Below are 17965 nucleotides of genomic sequence, written 5' to 3'. Positions count from 1 at the left end.
GACACTAGTTTCTTACATTTTGTGCCTGTTCCCGTTAGTTTCCTCACTGAGGGCAGCAGTAAGTGCCTTTATCCAGCCTTCTTCTCCCCATGTGTTGTATTCTATAGTCTGCCTAATAATAGAACAGTATGAAGTGATATTGCCATTGATGTTCCTGGGCTTGGATTGGAGAAGTATATACACAGTAGGGGGTGGATTGATAGATCACATTTGTATTCCTGTCCTATCAATGTGCTATGATGCTAACCACGTCAGTCTGCCAGATTCCCAACCTCTTCCAGTCCCACCAAGCATCTCAGAGGATCTTGAGGAAGAGAGCAGTGAGCCTGATCCTTGGCTTGATCTTCTTAATCCTCCAGGGAGCTGTGATCCTGGTACTGTGAGGATGCTACAGCTAATCTAGAAGACACAGGAGCGCAACCCCCTTCTGAATGGCAACTCTTAACTGCCTGCCCTGCCTTGTGATCGATCTCAGGAGGAAGCCTGTGTGCACTCACATTGGGATATACAGGGATCACCATGCATTGCAGGGCTGCCATCCCCTGATCCGAGCTATGCAGCAAGACTCAGCCTCTCTGCTTCTGGCCGCTGAAGGTTACCTGCTCCTCCTATAAGAAAACCGAGTTCCTAAGGAGTTCCTGTCACTTTGCGCCCTGTGCAGAGGCTGCGCCCTACACCCGCCCCCATCTCGCCTTGGCATTGCTTGGTGGATGTGTATGCATGACTTCTGCACCGAATGGGCGCAAAAATCGCCCCAGGTCACAGGGATCGATCTTCCAAATCGGCAGCAAATCTCTCTCCAGAGATCTTGATCGCAGGGGGAGCTCCGAGAGCGCCCTCAAGCCCCAGAGAACCCTGGACCACTGCAAGATGGTGGGTACAGCACCGCAAATAACCGAATATTTGTAATGGTTTTGCTTTAGTGCCACTGCCACCCTCCCCCATCTTGTCTATTCCCATCACGTGCACATGCACTATTTTTAAAACTGCAGCACCTATTGGAGATGACACCCTGTGCCACATATAGCCCAGTGCATGGCTGCTGCAGAGCATTGCACCCCCAGCCTCACTGTACAGAGCACTGCACCCTCAGCCTCACTGTACAGAGCACTGCACCCTCAGCCTCACTGCACAGCAGAGCATTGCACCCCCCAGCCTCACTGTGCACAGCAGAGCATTGCACCCCCAGCCTCACTGTGCACAGCAGAGCATTGCACCCTCAGCCTCACTGTGCAGAGCAGAGCATTGCACCCTCAGCCTCACTGTGCAGAGCAGAGCATTGCACCCTCAGCCTTACTGTGCACAGCAGAGCATTGCACCCTCAGCCTCACTGTGCACAGCAGAGCATTGCACCCTCAGCCTCACTGTGCAGAGCAGAGCATTGCACCCTCAGCCTTACTGTGCACAGCAGAGCATTGCACCCCCAGCCTTACTGTGCAGAGCATTGCACCCCCAGCCTCACTGTGCACAGCAGAGCATTGCACCCTCAGCCTTACTGTGCAGAGCATTGCACCCCCAGCCTCACTGTGCACAGCAGAGCATTGCACCCTCAGCCTCACTGTGCACAGCAGAGCATTGCACCCTCAGCCTCACTGTGCACAGCAGAGCATTGTACTCTCAGCCTCACTGTGCACATCAGAGCATTGCACCCTCAGCCTCACTGTGCACAGCAGAGCATTGCACCCTCAGCCTCACTGTGCACAGCAGAGCATTGCACCCTCAGCCTCACTGTGCACAGCAGAGCATTGTACTCTCAGCCTCACTGTGCACATCAGAGCATTGCACCCCCAGCCTCACTGTGCACAGCAGAGCATTGTACTCTCAGCCTCACTGTGCACAGCAGAGCATTGCACCCTCAGCCTCACTGTGCACAGCAGAGCATTGTACTCTCAGCCTCACTGTGCACATCAGAGCATTGCACCCCCAGCCTCACTCTGCACAGCAGAGCATTGCACCCCCTGCCTCACTGTGCACAGCAGAGCATTGCACCCCCAGCCTCACTGTGCACAGCAGAGCATTGCACCCCCAGCCTCTTTGTGCACAGCAGAGCATTGCACCCCCAGCCTCACTGTGCACATCAGAGCATTGCACCCTCAGCCTTACTGTGCACAGCAGAGCATTGCACCCCCAGCCTCACTGTGCACATCAGAGCATTGCACCCCCAGTCTCAGTGTGCACAGCAGAGCATTGCACCCCCAGCCTCAGTGTGCACAGCAGAGCATTGCACTCGCTGTATTCACAGGGCAATGAGTGGAAGCCTGGGCTGTATGTCTCCCCTACCCCTAGTTATTTCTCTGAGCTTAGATGACTCCAGTGACCCCAATCTCCATACAGGTTAGTGCATGATTGTAATGCATACGGTCCATCAGATGTTCCCCATTCTCTATCTATTGCTCAGGGCATGATTGGCATCTATAGTATTCTGCAGATCATTGCAGTAAGCTGTGTTCTAGGGTAATAGGATGTACAGAGCATTGCACTGAAATTCTCAGTTCAGTGAATGATTTGCCTAAATATTGAGATATGTGTTCTGCAGAGTATTGCACTAAGCTACTATATATAGTTCAGTGCACAGAGCATTGCACCATCCAGTCCACTTGATTGGAATGCACGGAGCAGAGCATTGCACCCAGCTGGGAGTCTCCACCACTGTCTCTGGGTGTCTACAGTAACCACAGCACCCACCATCTCTGCCCCTCTCCCCTCCTCCAGCTATGGCCACCTGCTGGCACCAGACCCAGTCCTGGGGAATGCACAGGTGTCTGCCACCTTCACATTAGACATTCCCCCAGTCTGCAGCACATTGTACAGCACTGGCGTCTGGATGTCACATCAGTGGCCTCTGGCAGTGCATATATATATATATATATATATATAATGAGCGAGGCAGTGATTAACCCTTTCATTGGTAGTGATTGGCTGCAGCAGTTCCATTTCTGTGCAGATGTGCCAGTGATAATGCCCAATGCTGAATTAGGAGGGATCCGAACAAGTTTCTCTTAGTGGTTTGAGGGCGGCATACAAAGAGTTAAAGATACGAAAATGGAACGTTAAAGGCCGCCTTAAAGGAGACACGTAGCGTTTGGAGGCAAAGTTTTTTTTTCCATATGTTTTTCTATGTAAGGGACTAGTGGACTCTTCTGTATATGAAGTGTTGTCCTGACCCGTACAGGAGACACCTGCCTGCGTTCACCTCTCCGTCTAGTCCTCACATTAGGGGGGGAGGGGGTTGTTGTCCTCATATGCACCTAGCACTGGCGTCATTTCATGCATTGCTCTGATTAAAGCCGTTATTACCAATGTCAATCTTTTTATTAGCCATTTTTAAAGGATTCATCACCTGTAAAGTGATATATGTACATTTTTATTTATATATTCCTATGTAGGTCAATGTTAAATAGCAGCCTATATAAAGGCTGAACCTGATCGGAATCTGATGTCATAAGGAAAATCATGTTTCTAATGGCGATAATGTATTTTTCCCTAGCTTGTCCAGGATTTCAACACCCAGGTGGCTTTGTATCGTGAATTAGTCATATCCATTGGGGACGTGTCAATAAGCTGTCCCTCCCTACGGGCTGAAATGCAGAAAACTCGAACCAAAGGCTGTGAGATGGCTCTCCAGGCACACCAAAAACTCTCCGCAATCTCCGGGTAGGATATGTGGTTTCCATAATTCATCTCCAAGCAGTTAATTCATTATGTTAGATATGTCTGTGGGTGAGGGTTGCTCAGAGGTCTTTACAAGGACACCAAGCTGTTATCATGCATCATAGATCTTCCTTCCTTTTACGGCATAAAAAAAGACCCAGGACCGGGTGTAGGTCGATGCTCTGAAGACATTAGACTGGGTGTAGGTCGATGTTCCGAAGACATTAGACTGGGTGTAGGTCAATGTTCTCAAGACATTAGACCGGGTGTAGGTCGATGTTCTCAAGACATTAGACCGGGTGTAGGTCGATGTTCTCAAGACATTAGACCGGGTGTAGGTCGATGTTCTCAAGACATTAGACCGGGTGTAGGTCGATGTTCTCAAGACATTAGACCAGGTGTAGGTCGATGTTCTCAAGACATTAGACCGGGTATATGTCGATGTTCTTAAGACATTAGACCAGGTGTAGGTCGATGTTCTCAAGACATTAGACCGGGTGTAGGTCGATGTTCTCAAGACATTAGACCGGGTGTAGGTCGATATTCTGAAGACATTAGACCAGGTGTAGGTCGATGTTCCGAAGACATTAGACCAGGTGTAGGTCGATGTTCCGAAGACATTAGACCGGGTGTAGGTCGATGTTCCGAAGACATTAGACCGGGTGTAGGTCGATGTTCCGAAGACATTAGACCGGGTGTAGGTCGATGTTCTCAAGACATTAGACCGGGTGTAGGTCGATGTTCTCAAGACATTAGACCGGGTGTAGGTCGATGATCCGAAGACATTAGACCGGGTGTAGGTCGATGTTCTGAAGACATTAGACTGACGACTTCTAATGACTTGTATCATCAACATTAATATGACAAGCTTACTATTCTTAGCAGTGTTGTCTACGTTCTTGGCTCTCAAACCCTTTGGTGGAAGTCATGTCTCCAGGGAACTCAAATTGACCTCCTCTTCATAGGTGGAGATCATAATTTGGTGCACATTGGTTTTTGGGGGGGTTACTTCATATTGTTGGTCTATAACATACCACCACATGCCAAGTGGTATCATAGTTTGGGAAAAAACTAAAAATAAATGAAGACTTGAGTGCAAGGGCGATGACAGCTAGAACTTATACCCAAGCGCCATTATTGACTCCTAATAGTTGGACATGGATGCACTTAAAGGGAACCTGTCAGGTCCAATACGTACCCACAACCACGAGCAATTCTGGGTGCATATTGCTAATCCCTGCCTAACTGTCCCTGTATCTAGTAGCATACATAAAGAGATCTTTAGAAAAAGTGCTTCTAAAGATCCTTTTTGATATTCTATTGAGGCCAGGGACTAGTCGCAAGGGCATTAGTTCCTGCGCTCATTCCGCCCTCTTAGCATGTTAGTACGCCCACAGGGGCTAACATGCTATCCAATGCCAATTGCCCAGCGTCATCAGCTGTGGCTGTTTTCCCCGCTTCAGAACGCCGAGTTTAGGGTCAGCGCGCATGATCAGAATTCCCCGGCACTTCCGGTCATGCACACTAGACCTTTCTGCGTACACCCGACTTCATAGTGCGCATGTCCGGAAGTGCGGGACTTCTGATTATGCGTTCTAAGTGATGACACTGAGCAATGGACATTGAATAGCATATTAGTACACCCCTATGGACGTGCTAAGAGGATGGAATAAGCGCAGGAACTAACGCCCTTGTGACTAGATCCTGTGCTCATTAACATATCATAAAGGATCTTTCGAAATACTATTTCTAAAAAACTCTATGTATGTTACTAGATACATGGACGGTTTAGCAGGGATTAGCAATATGCGTCCAGAACTGCTCGTGGTTCTGGGTGCATATTGCACCTGACAGGTTCACGTTAATTGCAGACACCATATGGAAGGTGCCTCTTCTAAACTTGATGGTTGCAGTTTGGTTATTTGGAATCTTTGTTCCCTAATGGCAAGACTGAGCTGAAAATAAAAGTTGATAAAATGTTACTTGATATATTTGTAACAGGTTTTTTTTTGTTTTTTTTTTTTGTTGACTGGTCTTGTTTTATGTTTAGAATGCAACTGATATATCAAGAAATCCCAACCAACCCATCTGTTCTCAGTGGTTTCAGCAATGGTATCAAGAAAGCAAGTAAAAAAAAATAATCATTTGCTTTAATGAGCTGGGAAATACGCATAACATAGTGCTTATATCATATATGACTAAGCCGCCCTCGGTCGCTTAGGCCTATTTTACAGCAGGTTGTGAGACAGTTTAGCAATCTTGTTTGGCAGGATGGAATCAATTACGATTTTTTTTTTTAAGTCACTTTCCTTTTTTGTCCATTGGTATTAGTTTCAGTTTTTTGTGTGAAATACATTAAAATGGGGACTGATATTATCAGGGTGGGAAAAGCCTTGGTTATTTGGCCCTTTCCAACCTGAAAATAGCAGCCCACAGCCACTCCAGAAGTGGCACATCCAGTTGTGCCAATTCTGGTGCTTTGTTCAGCTCTTCCCAATTACCCTGATGCAGTGACAATTGGGATAATACTTTTGTGGTTGATGTCAGCAGTGAATTGACAGCTGTCATCAACCCTAGGGGTCAGAAATGTACAGGCATCTATCAGACACCCTCATTACTAATCCGGAAAGCATAGAGAAAAAAAACCTCTCATACACACGGGAAAAAAAATTAATTTGAATAAACACTCCCCGACACCCCCACATTCAATTTATTAAGGATAAATAAACCCTGGAAGTTCCGACGTAATCCAAAGAGTAATTTTATTCCACAACATCCATCGAATCCTATGGTGCTGTGTTCTGACAACTTTCTCAGGTGATAGGTCACTGGCAGTGAGCGGCAGCCCGGAATTTCTCACACCGCTGTTGGTGACGTCACCGCTTGTGAAAAATTCTGTAGCTACCACTGACCGGCAATATCCCCTGATATCCACTATCAGCGGCTGCCCAGCTCATGAGACTTTCCTGGCCTTCCCGGTAGTAACCTAGTCTCTCCTCTCCTCATCTCAGCTCTCCTCTCCTCTTTTTCTCTCGCTTATCTCTCCTCATCTGAAATCTCCTCTTCTCTCAATGACCATCTCAGTTCTCCTCTCCCTGACCATCTCAGCTCTCCTCTCCTCTGCCTGAGTGTCTCAGCTTTGCTCTCCATAAGATAGCTCTGTACTCCTCTCCCTGACCGTCTCAGCTCTCCTACCCTCTGATTTCCTTTCCCTGACCGTCTCAGCTCTGTCACATGTGAGTGAGCAGGTCAGATGTAGTAGAGCGGAGACAGACACACTGCATCAGTCTTTGGTCTGCATTCTCACGAGCAGTGATACCAGTAACTCAGTGACATCACCACTAGTGAGAAAATCCAGGCTGCCGCTGACAGGTAGTGAGTGACCTATCTCAGAACACAGCTCTACAGGCCTCAATCCACGTTGCAGGACATTACTCTTTGGATTACGTCAGGACTGCGAGGATTTATTTTTCATTAATATATTGTTGAATGAGGGAGTGTTGGGGAGTGTTTATTCAAATAAGTTTTTTTTTTTTTCCCTGTGTTTTTTTTTTTATTTTAAACTATACTTGTCAGGTTAGTAATTGGGGTATCTGATAGATGCTTTTCCATTACTAACGCCTGGGCTTGATGACTGCTGTCAATTCACAGTTGACATAAACCCCAAAAGTATTACCACGATTGCCACCGCACCAAGGCAATCGGGAAGAGTCGGGCAAAGCTTCAGAATTGGCGCATCTAATAGATGCGGCACTTCTGGGGAGGCTGCAAGCTGCTATTTTTAGGCTGGAAGGGGCCAAATAACAATGGGCCGTCCAACGCTGATAATACCAGCCCACAGCTGTCAGCTTTATTTTGGCTGGTTGTCACAAATAGGACAGAGCACACACCGTTTTTAACATTATTTATTTAAATAATTTTAATAAACTGCATGGGATCCCGTCTACTTTTGATAACCAGCTAAGGTTAATCTGCTGGTTTACCTGCGCTGGTTATCAAAAATTGTCAGGAATCCATGTCATTTCTTTTTCTTTATTGTTCACAGCAAAGGAGAGGCAACTTTTGCATACAATAAATAAACAGGCCAGATCACGTGGTGCTGCAGTCAATCACTTTCATGCCTGTAGTTGACATGTTTGTTATGGCTGCGGAAGTACCCACCGCTAAAAAGCTTGTTGATTGGCTGTGCTACCTGCGTCCACCGGCAATGAGGAAGGAAGGAGGTGGGCGGCATGTTCCGGCCGCTCATCTCCGCCCCCCCCCTCTGCTATTAGCCGGCCGCTTAGTGACGCCGCAGTGACGCCGAACGCACCTCCCCCTTGAAGGAGGGATTGTTCGGCGGTAACAGTGACGTCGCTGAGAAGGTATGTGCGTGTGACACTGCCGTAGCGATAATGTTCGCTACGGCAGCGATCACCAAATGTCGCATGAGTGACGGGGCGGGTGCTGTTGCGCATGACATCGCTAGCTATCGCTAGCGATGTCGTAGCGTGTAAAGTACCCTTTAGGCCTTGTGCGCACTAGGCGGATTTTACAGCGGATTTCCCGTGGATTTGCTGCATGTTTCGCTGCAGAAAATGTTCATAACCTTTCTGCGTGATTCACCAGCAAAACTTATGGGAAAAAAAAAATGCTGTGCGCACTAGGCGGATTTTGACAGCTACAGGTTTTGCTGCGAGATTCCCGCAGCAAAAAGAATTGCACGTCACATATTTTCCGCAGGTAGCTGCGGCATTTCACTCCATTGACTGTAATGTAATCGTGAAATCCCGCAGGGAATAATGCAGGTAGCAAATTCTGTTCATTGCGTTTTCCTGCGTTATTCCCTGCGGGATTTTGCGTTTTTCGGGACATAATGTTCATCATTGCCTGCGAGGAAGCGGAGCAGAGTAAACACACACAGATCCCACTCACACACAGATCCCACTCACACACAGATCCCACTCACACACAGATCCCACTCACACACAGATCCCACTCACACACAGATCCCACTCACACACAGATCCCACTCACACACAGATCCCACTCACACACAGATCCCACTCACACACAGATCCCACTCACACACAGATCCCACTCACACACAGATTCCACTCACACACAGATTCCACTCACACACAGATTCCACTCACACACAGATTCCACTCACACACAGATTCCACTCACACACAGATTCCACTCACACACAGATTCCACTCACACACAGATTCCACTCACACACAGATTCCACTCACACACAGATTCCACTCACACACAGATTCCACTCACACACAGATTCCACTCACACACAGATTCCACTCACACACAGATTCCACTCACACACAGATTCCACTCACACACAGATTCCACTCACACACAGATTCCACTCACACACAGATTCCACTCACACACAGATTCCACTCACACACAGATCACACTCACACACAGACATATAGAATACACATAGAAATCAAACGTACATATTACAAATAAAAAAATGTGGGCTCCGCTGTATTTTTACCGTCCAGCCGAGGTAAACACACAGCGGCGGCCCGGTATTCTCAGGCTGGGGATCTCGCAAGGGTCAGGTTTAATGTCCCCTCCCACAGCCGAGAATATCAGCCCGCAGCTGCCCCAGGACTGTCGCATCCATTATGCGACAGTCCCGGAGTGTCCCCGACTTTTCCAGATTGCCGTGATGCGGTGGCAATCAGGGTAATAACGAGTTAATGGCAGCGGATCGCTGCCACTAAGTCCTGGCTTGACAGCTTACATGATTAACTCGTAAGTAAAGTGAATAAACACACACCGAAAAATCCTTTATTTTAAATAAAATAGCAAAAAAGCCCCTCTTTCACCAGTTTATTAACCCCTCCCAACACACAGATCCGGCGTAATCCACGCAGGTCCCACGACGCTTGCAGACTGCTGCAGCCGCGTCTGACACACACTTAATGCAGCCTCATAACGAGACTGCAGAGGTAACCACAGGTCATTTCTCACGGTCGATAATGTGAACACATTACCGCTCGTGAGAACTGCAGTGTGTCCTCACAGGGACTCTATCTATTGATTTATCTGTCCTCTATCTATCTATTTATCTATCTATCTATCTATCACCAAAACGCACCAAAATGCATGCCGATTTCAGTGCGGGTTTTTTTGCGTTTGTTTTCTGCGGGTGCGGAAATCTTTCAGAGCCTGCGGAATTTTCTTAAGAAAATTCCGTTTTCTAGTGCGCACAAGGCCTTATAGAGCTGAATGAGTGAATATCATCCGAAATCCACAGGAGGCTAAGGCATATTGTGATTTATTTATTTTTTTTCACACAGACTCTCATTTGAACTGCCCTATTAGAACATGGAAGCACACTTTCATATAATACACTCGTTTGAAGGAACCCTAAAACTGCTACAACATTTTGCTTATCACTGGAGTCCTCCCTTCTCCCCCAGGCCCGGCACTAGGTAGATCATAGTATCAGTTTTTGGCCTCGGTTCCACTTACACATAGCTTCTGAAGCGAGAGCATAGGAAGCGATATGCTAATGACCCTCTGCTGTGTCAGCCGAGGGTCATGCGAATGCGATCTTGCGATCGGATCACAGCTGCGGAGAGGAGGGAGGGAGCACTTTCTTTCTCTCCACTGCCTGTCTTTGCGTATATCGCACTGTGGTCGCGAGTGCAGTGCAATGTTTTATCGGATTGCACTTGTCCATGCAAAAAGCAAGTGGAAACGAGGCCTTACTCTGAACACTGGTGAGGAAAAAATACGCAGATGTGCTCTGCCTCAGTGACTAATGTTGTCTAAATGCAATGTAATTTTTTTTTTTCCTTTTTTCTGGCATTGCACTTGTCCGTTCGTCTGTTTGATCCATAACTTTAACAATTTTCTACAAGGTTACTGTACCTTCAAACTGTTTTTTTTTAAGAGTTTCACATTGTTTTCTTTGTGTATATTTTTTTATTTTCTCTTATTATTTTGCAAACATTTCTTGAGCTGTCAGTCAATGAGAAAACTAAGTGCACTACAATTAGTGTATTTTACTTCACTTAAGGCCTTCTTCACACGTCCGTGTCTCCGGTACGTGTTTGGTCCGTTTCCTCACGTGCCGGAGACACGGGCACACGTAGACCCATTAAGATCAATGGGTCTGCGCTCACGTGCGTGTTTTGCCATGGACCATGTGTCCATGTGGAGCATACGCGTGTCCGCATGCTCCACACGTAGACATGTCCGTTTTTCTCCGGCATCACGGGTGTCACACGAACCGAACGGATGTGATCCGTGTGACACGCACCGGAGGAAACACACGTGTTTGTAAAAAAAAATCAACAATACTCACCTTCTCCAGCCCTGCCGTCTCTGCCACTGCTGTCACTTGTATCCGAAACCCGCTCATTATGATCATTGAATATTCACTCCACTGCGGGCGGAAGCAGCAGCAGCGGGGAGTCGGCAGGACCGGAGACCGAAGATCAGCACCACGGACAGCGACGCCAGGGACAGGTGAGCAGAAAGTTCCCGTTCTCCGTGTGTTATCACGGATAACACACGGAAAACACACTTGTGCCATAAAAACGGCACACGGAGGGATATACACACCTTTGACATGTCCGTGGAAAATGTGCATGATTTTCACGGACATGTGAAGGGGCCTGAAGGGATTATTCCCATCTCCAAGATCCTATCACAATGTGTCGTAAGTGTAATAATAATAATATTAGCAAATACCTCCAATTAGAAATGTAGTATAGGTCTCCTAATTCACTGTCGCTTGTCTCATGTGAACGGCATTACAAGATCTTAGGAATCCATAGTTATGACCACTAGCAACCAGCTAACTGATTATATGTGTGGTCGTAACCATGGATACCTAAGGTCCTACAATTCCCTGCACATGAGGTAAGTGACAGTGAATCAGAAGAACTATACTACATTTCTAATTGAAGATATTTGCTAATATTATTATTATTATTACACTTACTACATATTGGGATAGGATCTTGGAGATGGGAATAACCCCTTTAACTTTAAGGGTCAGTTATGTTTTTCCTTTACAGACACAGCATGCTGTAGGATTGGCTTTTTCTTTGTCGCTCCATTGGGAGACCCAGACAATTGGGTGTATAGCTATTGCCTCTGGAGGCCACACAAAGTATTACACTTAAAAGTGTAAGGCCCCTCCCCTTCTGGCTATACACCCCCAGTGGGATCACTGGCTCACCAGTTTTGTGCTTTGTGCGAAGGAGGCAACACATCCACGCATAGCTCCACTTTTTAGTCAGCAGCAGCTGCTGACTATGTCGGATGGAAGAAAAGAGGACACATATAGTGTCCCCAGCATGCTCCCTTCTCACCCCACTGTATGTCGGAGGTGTTTGTAAGGTTGAGGTACCCATTGCGGGTACGGCGGCAGGAGCCCACATGCTGATTCCTTCCCCATCCCTTTTTACAGGGCTCTGGGTGAAGTGGGATTTACCGGTCTCCAGGCACTGAGACCGTGCTCCATCTACAGCCCCTGGAGAAGATGCTGGATGGAGCGGAGTACATCAGGGACATGGCCCTGCTTCCTCAAGGTACTCTGTGTCCCCGTGCATTTGGCGCTCACACCGCAGCATGCTGGGTGTTGTAGTGCGCCGGGGGACATCAGCGCTGCGGCGCCTGTGCCATGGCCTCATTCAGCTTTGCTGAAGCAGGCTCACTTATGGGAATTGGTCGCGCCGGCCGCTGGGACTGCGGCGCGGCTGGCACTTGTAGTGCGCCGGGGACTTCAGCGCGGCCTGCGCTTTTACGGCGGCCGCGCTGATAACTAGAGTCCCCGGCTTTTGCGGCCTGCTTCCGTTCGTTCCCGCCCCCAGACCTGCCAGTCAGAAGAGGGGCGGGACGCTGGCCACTTCCAGGAATCGGTCGCGCCGGCCGCTGGCAGCGGCGCGGCTGGCACTTGTGGTGCGCCGGGGACTTCAGCGCGGCCCGCGCTTTTACGGCGGCCGCGCTGATAACTAGAGTCCCCGGCTTTTGCGGCCTGCTTCCGTTCGTTCCCGCCCCCAGACCGGCCAGTCAGGGGAGGGGCGGGACGCTGGCCACTTCTATGAATCGGTCGCGCCGGCCGCTGGAACTGCGGCGCGGCTGGCACTTGTGGTGCGCCGGGGACTTCAGCGCGGCCCGCGCTTTTACGGCGGCCGCGCTGTTAACTCGAGTCCCCGGCTTCTGGGCCTAGTCTCCCTTCGTTACCGCCCACAGCCCTGACAGTCAGGGTAGGGGCGTGACGCTGCATAGAGCAGAGCTGAGAGCTGGAGTATGTTTTGCATACTCCACCCCTCTCACTGTGTGCACTGTGAATCCGGATTCCCGCACTTTCTCAGGCACGCCCACGGCTTCCTTCTCTACAAGGACACCGGCAGCCATTAGTGTCAGTTTCTGTAGATACAGAGACAAGTGTGGAAGACCCTGGCATTCTGATAGTCACACAATCGCTGTAACAAGCGTTAAGCAGCACCTGTGGTGCTAACCCCACTAGTGCAGAAGTGCACTTATAGATATGCTTGTACTATATACATTGCACTGTTTGGTCGCACGTTGTATATACCCTCCTGGATTATGCGGAGGAGTTATCAGCATATTCTCTGTGTAAAACAAAGGTGCAGAACCACATGTTTTTCTATACAGCTGGTACAGCATGTACGGCTATACGGCCGGCAGGTACATGGACTCCCATTGTATGCACTAATGGCCAGGGGATGAGGACGGTGTCTGCAGTATTTACTGACAGTTTTTCTGAGACTATGGCTATGATACTAGAAGCCTAGCAGTCCGGACATGTCTCTCACAATATGGGCACTGTTGAATCATGGATCCATGGCCCCCCTCAGTGTGAATAACTAACAGCTCCGGGAATATCACACGCATCCCAGACTCACGGCTCTGCACGGACGTCAGTCCCAGACAGCCTAAGTGGGCTCGCTATGAGCGGCCTCGGTTTCATCAGGGTCCTAACAGAAGGACTCGCTGTGTAATGAGGCGGAAGTAGCGGCTCAGGATTCTGATCCTGAGACCGCTCTCAATCTGGATACACCTGATTGTGACGCCATAGTAAATAATCTTATAGCGTCCATCTATAGAATGTGGGTTATTTCTCACAGCTCCTCCAGTGGAGGAGTCAGCTTCACGTATTTTTCTGGACCACTCTGCCTTCAGAGAGGCAGTCCAGGAACACCACGCTTATCCAGATATGCGCTTCTCCAAACGGCTTAGGATACACGTTATCCCTGTCCCCTGACTTGGTCAAGGACTGGACCCAATGTCCCGAGCGGCATCCTCCAATCTCCAGGCTTGTAGCTAGATCCATAGTTGCAGTGGGAGATGGAACTGCAAACTCAAAGATGCCACTGACAGACAGATGGATCTCTGGTCGAAAGCCATCTATGAGGCTGTCGGCGCACCGTTGGCTCCGGCATTCTCTCCCTTGGGGCACTCCAAGCTATTTCAGCTTGTCTTACACAGATTGACACGGTTACACGTACATCTGTGCCGCAGGTGGCATCCTTAACCACTCAAATGTCTGCATTTGTTTCTTACGCGATTCAGGTTGTCCTGGACTCTGCGAACCGTGCGGCGGTAGCCTCCGCTACTCCGTGTTTTTAAGCAGAGCCTGGTCTGCTCGTTAAGTGAATGGAAGGCAGATTCTGCTTCCAAAAAAGGTTGCCTAACCAGTTGCCTTTTTCTGCTGACCGACTGTTTGGTGAGCGTTGGATGTAACCATCAAACAGTCCAGGGGTAAGGATTCATCCTTTCCTCAGCCCGGACACAACAAACCCCAACAGAGCAAGAGGCAGTCGGGGTTTTCGGCCTTTTCGAGGCTCGGGCAGGTCCCATTTTTCCTCGTCCAATGTGGACTCAAAAGGATCAGAGGAGCTAAGATTCTTAGCGGGCTCAGTCTCGCCCAAAAAAGCGACAGTCTGAAAACCCGCTTCCAAGGCGGCTTCCTCATGACTTGCGGCCTCGGTCGGTAGCAGGCTCTCCCGCCTTGGCGATATTTAGCTGCCATAGGTCAATGACCATTGAGTGTGAGACATTCTGTCTCACGGGTACAGGATAGAGCTCACTTCTCGTCCTCCAACTCGATTCTTCAGAATTTCTCCACCTCCCGGCCGGGCCGCTGCTCTTCTGCAAACAGGGTGCACTCTATAGGCAGAAAGAGTGATGACCCCCGTTCCTCTTCAGGAACAAGGTCACGGTTTTTACCCCAAATTCTTTGCGGTACCTATAACAACGGGCCGTTCCGTCCCGTTCTGGATCTAAAAATGCTCAGCAAGCTCGTGGACACCAGGCAGTTCCGGATGGAATCCCTCCGCCATGTCATCGCCTCAAGGTCCCAAGGATATTTCCTAGCATCATTAGGCATCAAGGATGCTTATCCACACGTGCCGATTGATCCAGAGCACTAGCGTTTCTACGCTTCGTTATAGGAGACGAACACCCTCTGTTCGTAGCTCTACCTTCCGGCTAGCGACAGTCCAACTGGTCTTCGCCAAGGTCAGGGCAGCAGTAGTCACAGTCCTGCACTCTCAGGGTCACTCTGTGGTCCCGTATTTAGACGATCTACTTGTCAAGGCACTCTCTTAGGAAACATGCCAACACTGCCCGAACGTTGCGCTGGAGACTCTCTAGAGTTTTGGGTGGATCATCAACTTTTTAAAGTCAGATCCGACCCCGACCCTATCGATAACATATCTAGGCATAGAGTTTCTTACTCTCTCAGCGATAGTGAAGCTGCCGCTAGACAAACAGCATTCACTACGGGCTGCAAGCTCTTCTTTAAGAACCAGTCGCACACATTGAGACGCCTCATGCACTTCCTACGTAAGATGGTAGCAATGGAGGCAGTTCCTTTCGCGCAGTTTTACTGCATCCACTACAATGGGACATTCTCCGCCAATGGGACGAGGAGTCGACGTCCCTCAACAGAGTCGTCGTTCTTTCTCAGGCGGCCAAGGAATCTCTACGGTGGTGGCTTCTTCTCACCTCTTGGTCAAAAAGAAGGTCCTTCCTATCCCCGTCCTGGGCGATAGTTACGACAGACGCGAGTCTATCAGGGTGGGGAGCAGTTTTTCTCCACTACAGCGCTCAGGGTACGTGGACTCAGCAAGAGTCCACTCTTCAGATCAATGTTCTTGAACACAGAGCAGTGTATCTTGCCCTACAATCCTTCCAACAGCGGCTGGAAAGCAAGCATATCCGACTTCAGTCGGACAGCTCCACAGCGGTGGCATACATCAACCACCAAGGAAGAACGCGCAACCGGCAAGCCTTCCAGGAAGTCCGGCAGGTTCTGATGTGGGTGGAAGACACGGCATCCACCATATCCACAATTCACATCCCAAGTGTGGAAACTAGGAAGCTGACTTCCTAAGTCGCTGAGGTGTGGCCGAAAGAGTATGGTCTCCTCACCCGGACGGGTTTCAGGAGATCTGGCGCCGCTGACAGAGGCCGGACGTCGATCTAATGGCGTCACGGCACAACAACAATGTGCCAGCTTCATGGCACGGTTTCACAATCATCGAGCTCTGGCGGCAAACGCCTTAGTTCAGCATTGGTCGCAGTTCCAGCTACCTTAGGTGCCACCTCTGGCATTGTTGCCCAGAGTACTGCGCTAGATCAAGACCGACTGCGGCCGCGCCATCCTCGTCGCTACAAATTGGCCGAGGATGTTGTGGTACTCGGTTCTGTGGTACCTCACGGTAGGCTAACCGGGGGCACTACCAGACCAATCAGACTGGCTGTCTCAAGGGCCATTCTTCCAGTTGAATTCTACGGCCCTCAACCGGATGGTGTGGCATTGAGTCCTGGAACCTAGTGTCGTCAGGATTACCTCAGGACGTGGTTGCCACCATGAGACAGGCTAGCATACCAACGTCCGCCAAGATTGACCACAGGACGTGGAAGATGTTCTTATCTCGGTGCTCGGCGCAGGGTGTTTCTCCCTGGCCGGTTGCATCGTCTATGTTTCCTTCCTTCCTGCAATCTAGGTAGGAAAATGGGTTGTCGCTCAGTTCCCTTTAGGGACAAGTCTCAGCGCTATCTGTATTTTTTCAGAAACGACGACTTCCTCAGGTACGCACGTTCCTACGGGGAGTTTGTCTTCTCAGCACTCCGTACAAGCGGCCGTTAGAGCCCTGAGATCTGAACAAGGTTCTAATTGCTCTCCAGATGCCGCCTTTCGAGCCTTTGAAGGATGTCTCCCTTCCCGTTTTTCACGGGAAGTGGCCTTCTAGTAACGGTCTCGTCTCTTAGGACAGTTTCCGAGCTAGCAACGCTCTCATACAAACTCCCTTCCTGGTCCTTCACCAGGACAGGGTAGTTCTGCGTCCGGTTCCGGAATTTCTCCCTAAGGTGGTATCCCATTTTCATATCAATCAGGATATCACCTCACCTTCTTTGTGTCCTCGTCCAGTCCATCAATTTCAGAAAGATTTGCATCCTGGGCATTACGGCACCAGGCTACGGCTCAGCAGGTGTGTCAGGCACCCACCTGGTCGAGTCTACTTACTTTTACCAAGCATTATCAGATGCATACCTACGCTTCGGCAGACGCCAGCCTAGGTAGATAAGTCATTCAGGCGGCGGTTGGCCACCTGTAGGAGAGGGCCGTTTGACGGCCCTATCATGAGGTATTCTTTTACCCACCCAGGGATTGCTTTTGGACATCCCAATTGTCTGGGTCTCCCAATGGAGCGACAAAGAAGAAGGGAATTTTGTTTACTTACCGTAAATTCCTTTTCTTCTAGCTCCAATTGGGAGACCCAGCACCCGCCCTGTTTTCTCGGGGTTTTTCTGTTTTTTCGGGTACACATGTTGTTCATGTGGTATGGTTCAGTTCTCCGATGTTTCCTCGGATTGAATTGGTCTTTAAACCAGTTATTGGCTTTCCTCCTTCTTGCTTTGGCACTAAAACTGGTGAGCCAGTGATCCCACTGGGGGTGTATAGCCAGAAGGGGAGGGGCCTTACACTTTTAAGTGTAATACTTTGTGTGGCCTCCAGAGGCAATAGCTATACACCCAATTGTCTGGGTCTCCCAATTGGAGCTAGAAGAAAAGGAATTTACGGTAAGTAAACAAAATTCCCTTCTTTTTCAGGCAGTGGGATGCATATTTCTCGCGTAGACCTCCATCATTTTTATAATAGCGTTTTTGTTGTTTGTTTTAACATGAAAAATCATTAAATTCTAACCGGAACCCTTGAATCGACGGTCTGGCCTAATCCGGGCCATTGTATCTTTAGGACCTTCCTCCTCAGTTTATTTTTGTGCTTTTATTTGTTCCAGTAGCAGTG

At 49.1% G+C, this 17965-nt stretch overlaps 1 protein-coding gene across 1 annotated transcript in view; it reads left to right on the top strand.

Annotated features, from left to right (window-relative positions):
* The first annotated feature begins 257 nt into the window (after positions 1-257).
* Positions 258-17965, top strand: part of RGS7BP (regulator of G protein signaling 7 binding protein) — a 196075-nt gene continuing 178367 nt past the window's right edge. Inside the window, exons 1-2 of the mRNA XM_075326232.1 lie at positions 258-873; positions 3488-3654. Coding sequence (XP_075182347.1) covers positions 721-873; positions 3488-3654 — 320 coding nt within the window. The 5' untranslated portion in view covers positions 258-720. The remainder of the gene's footprint in view (positions 874-3487; positions 3655-17965) is intronic.

Source organism: Anomaloglossus baeobatrachus, chromosome 1 (assembly GCF_048569485.1).
Source record: "Anomaloglossus baeobatrachus isolate aAnoBae1 chromosome 1, aAnoBae1.hap1, whole genome shotgun sequence".
In the NCBI taxonomy this organism is placed as follows: domain Eukaryota; kingdom Metazoa; phylum Chordata; class Amphibia; order Anura; family Aromobatidae; genus Anomaloglossus; species Anomaloglossus baeobatrachus.
The sequence above is the reverse complement of the archived record's forward strand: the minus strand, read 5'-3'. Positions and strand labels throughout refer to the sequence as shown.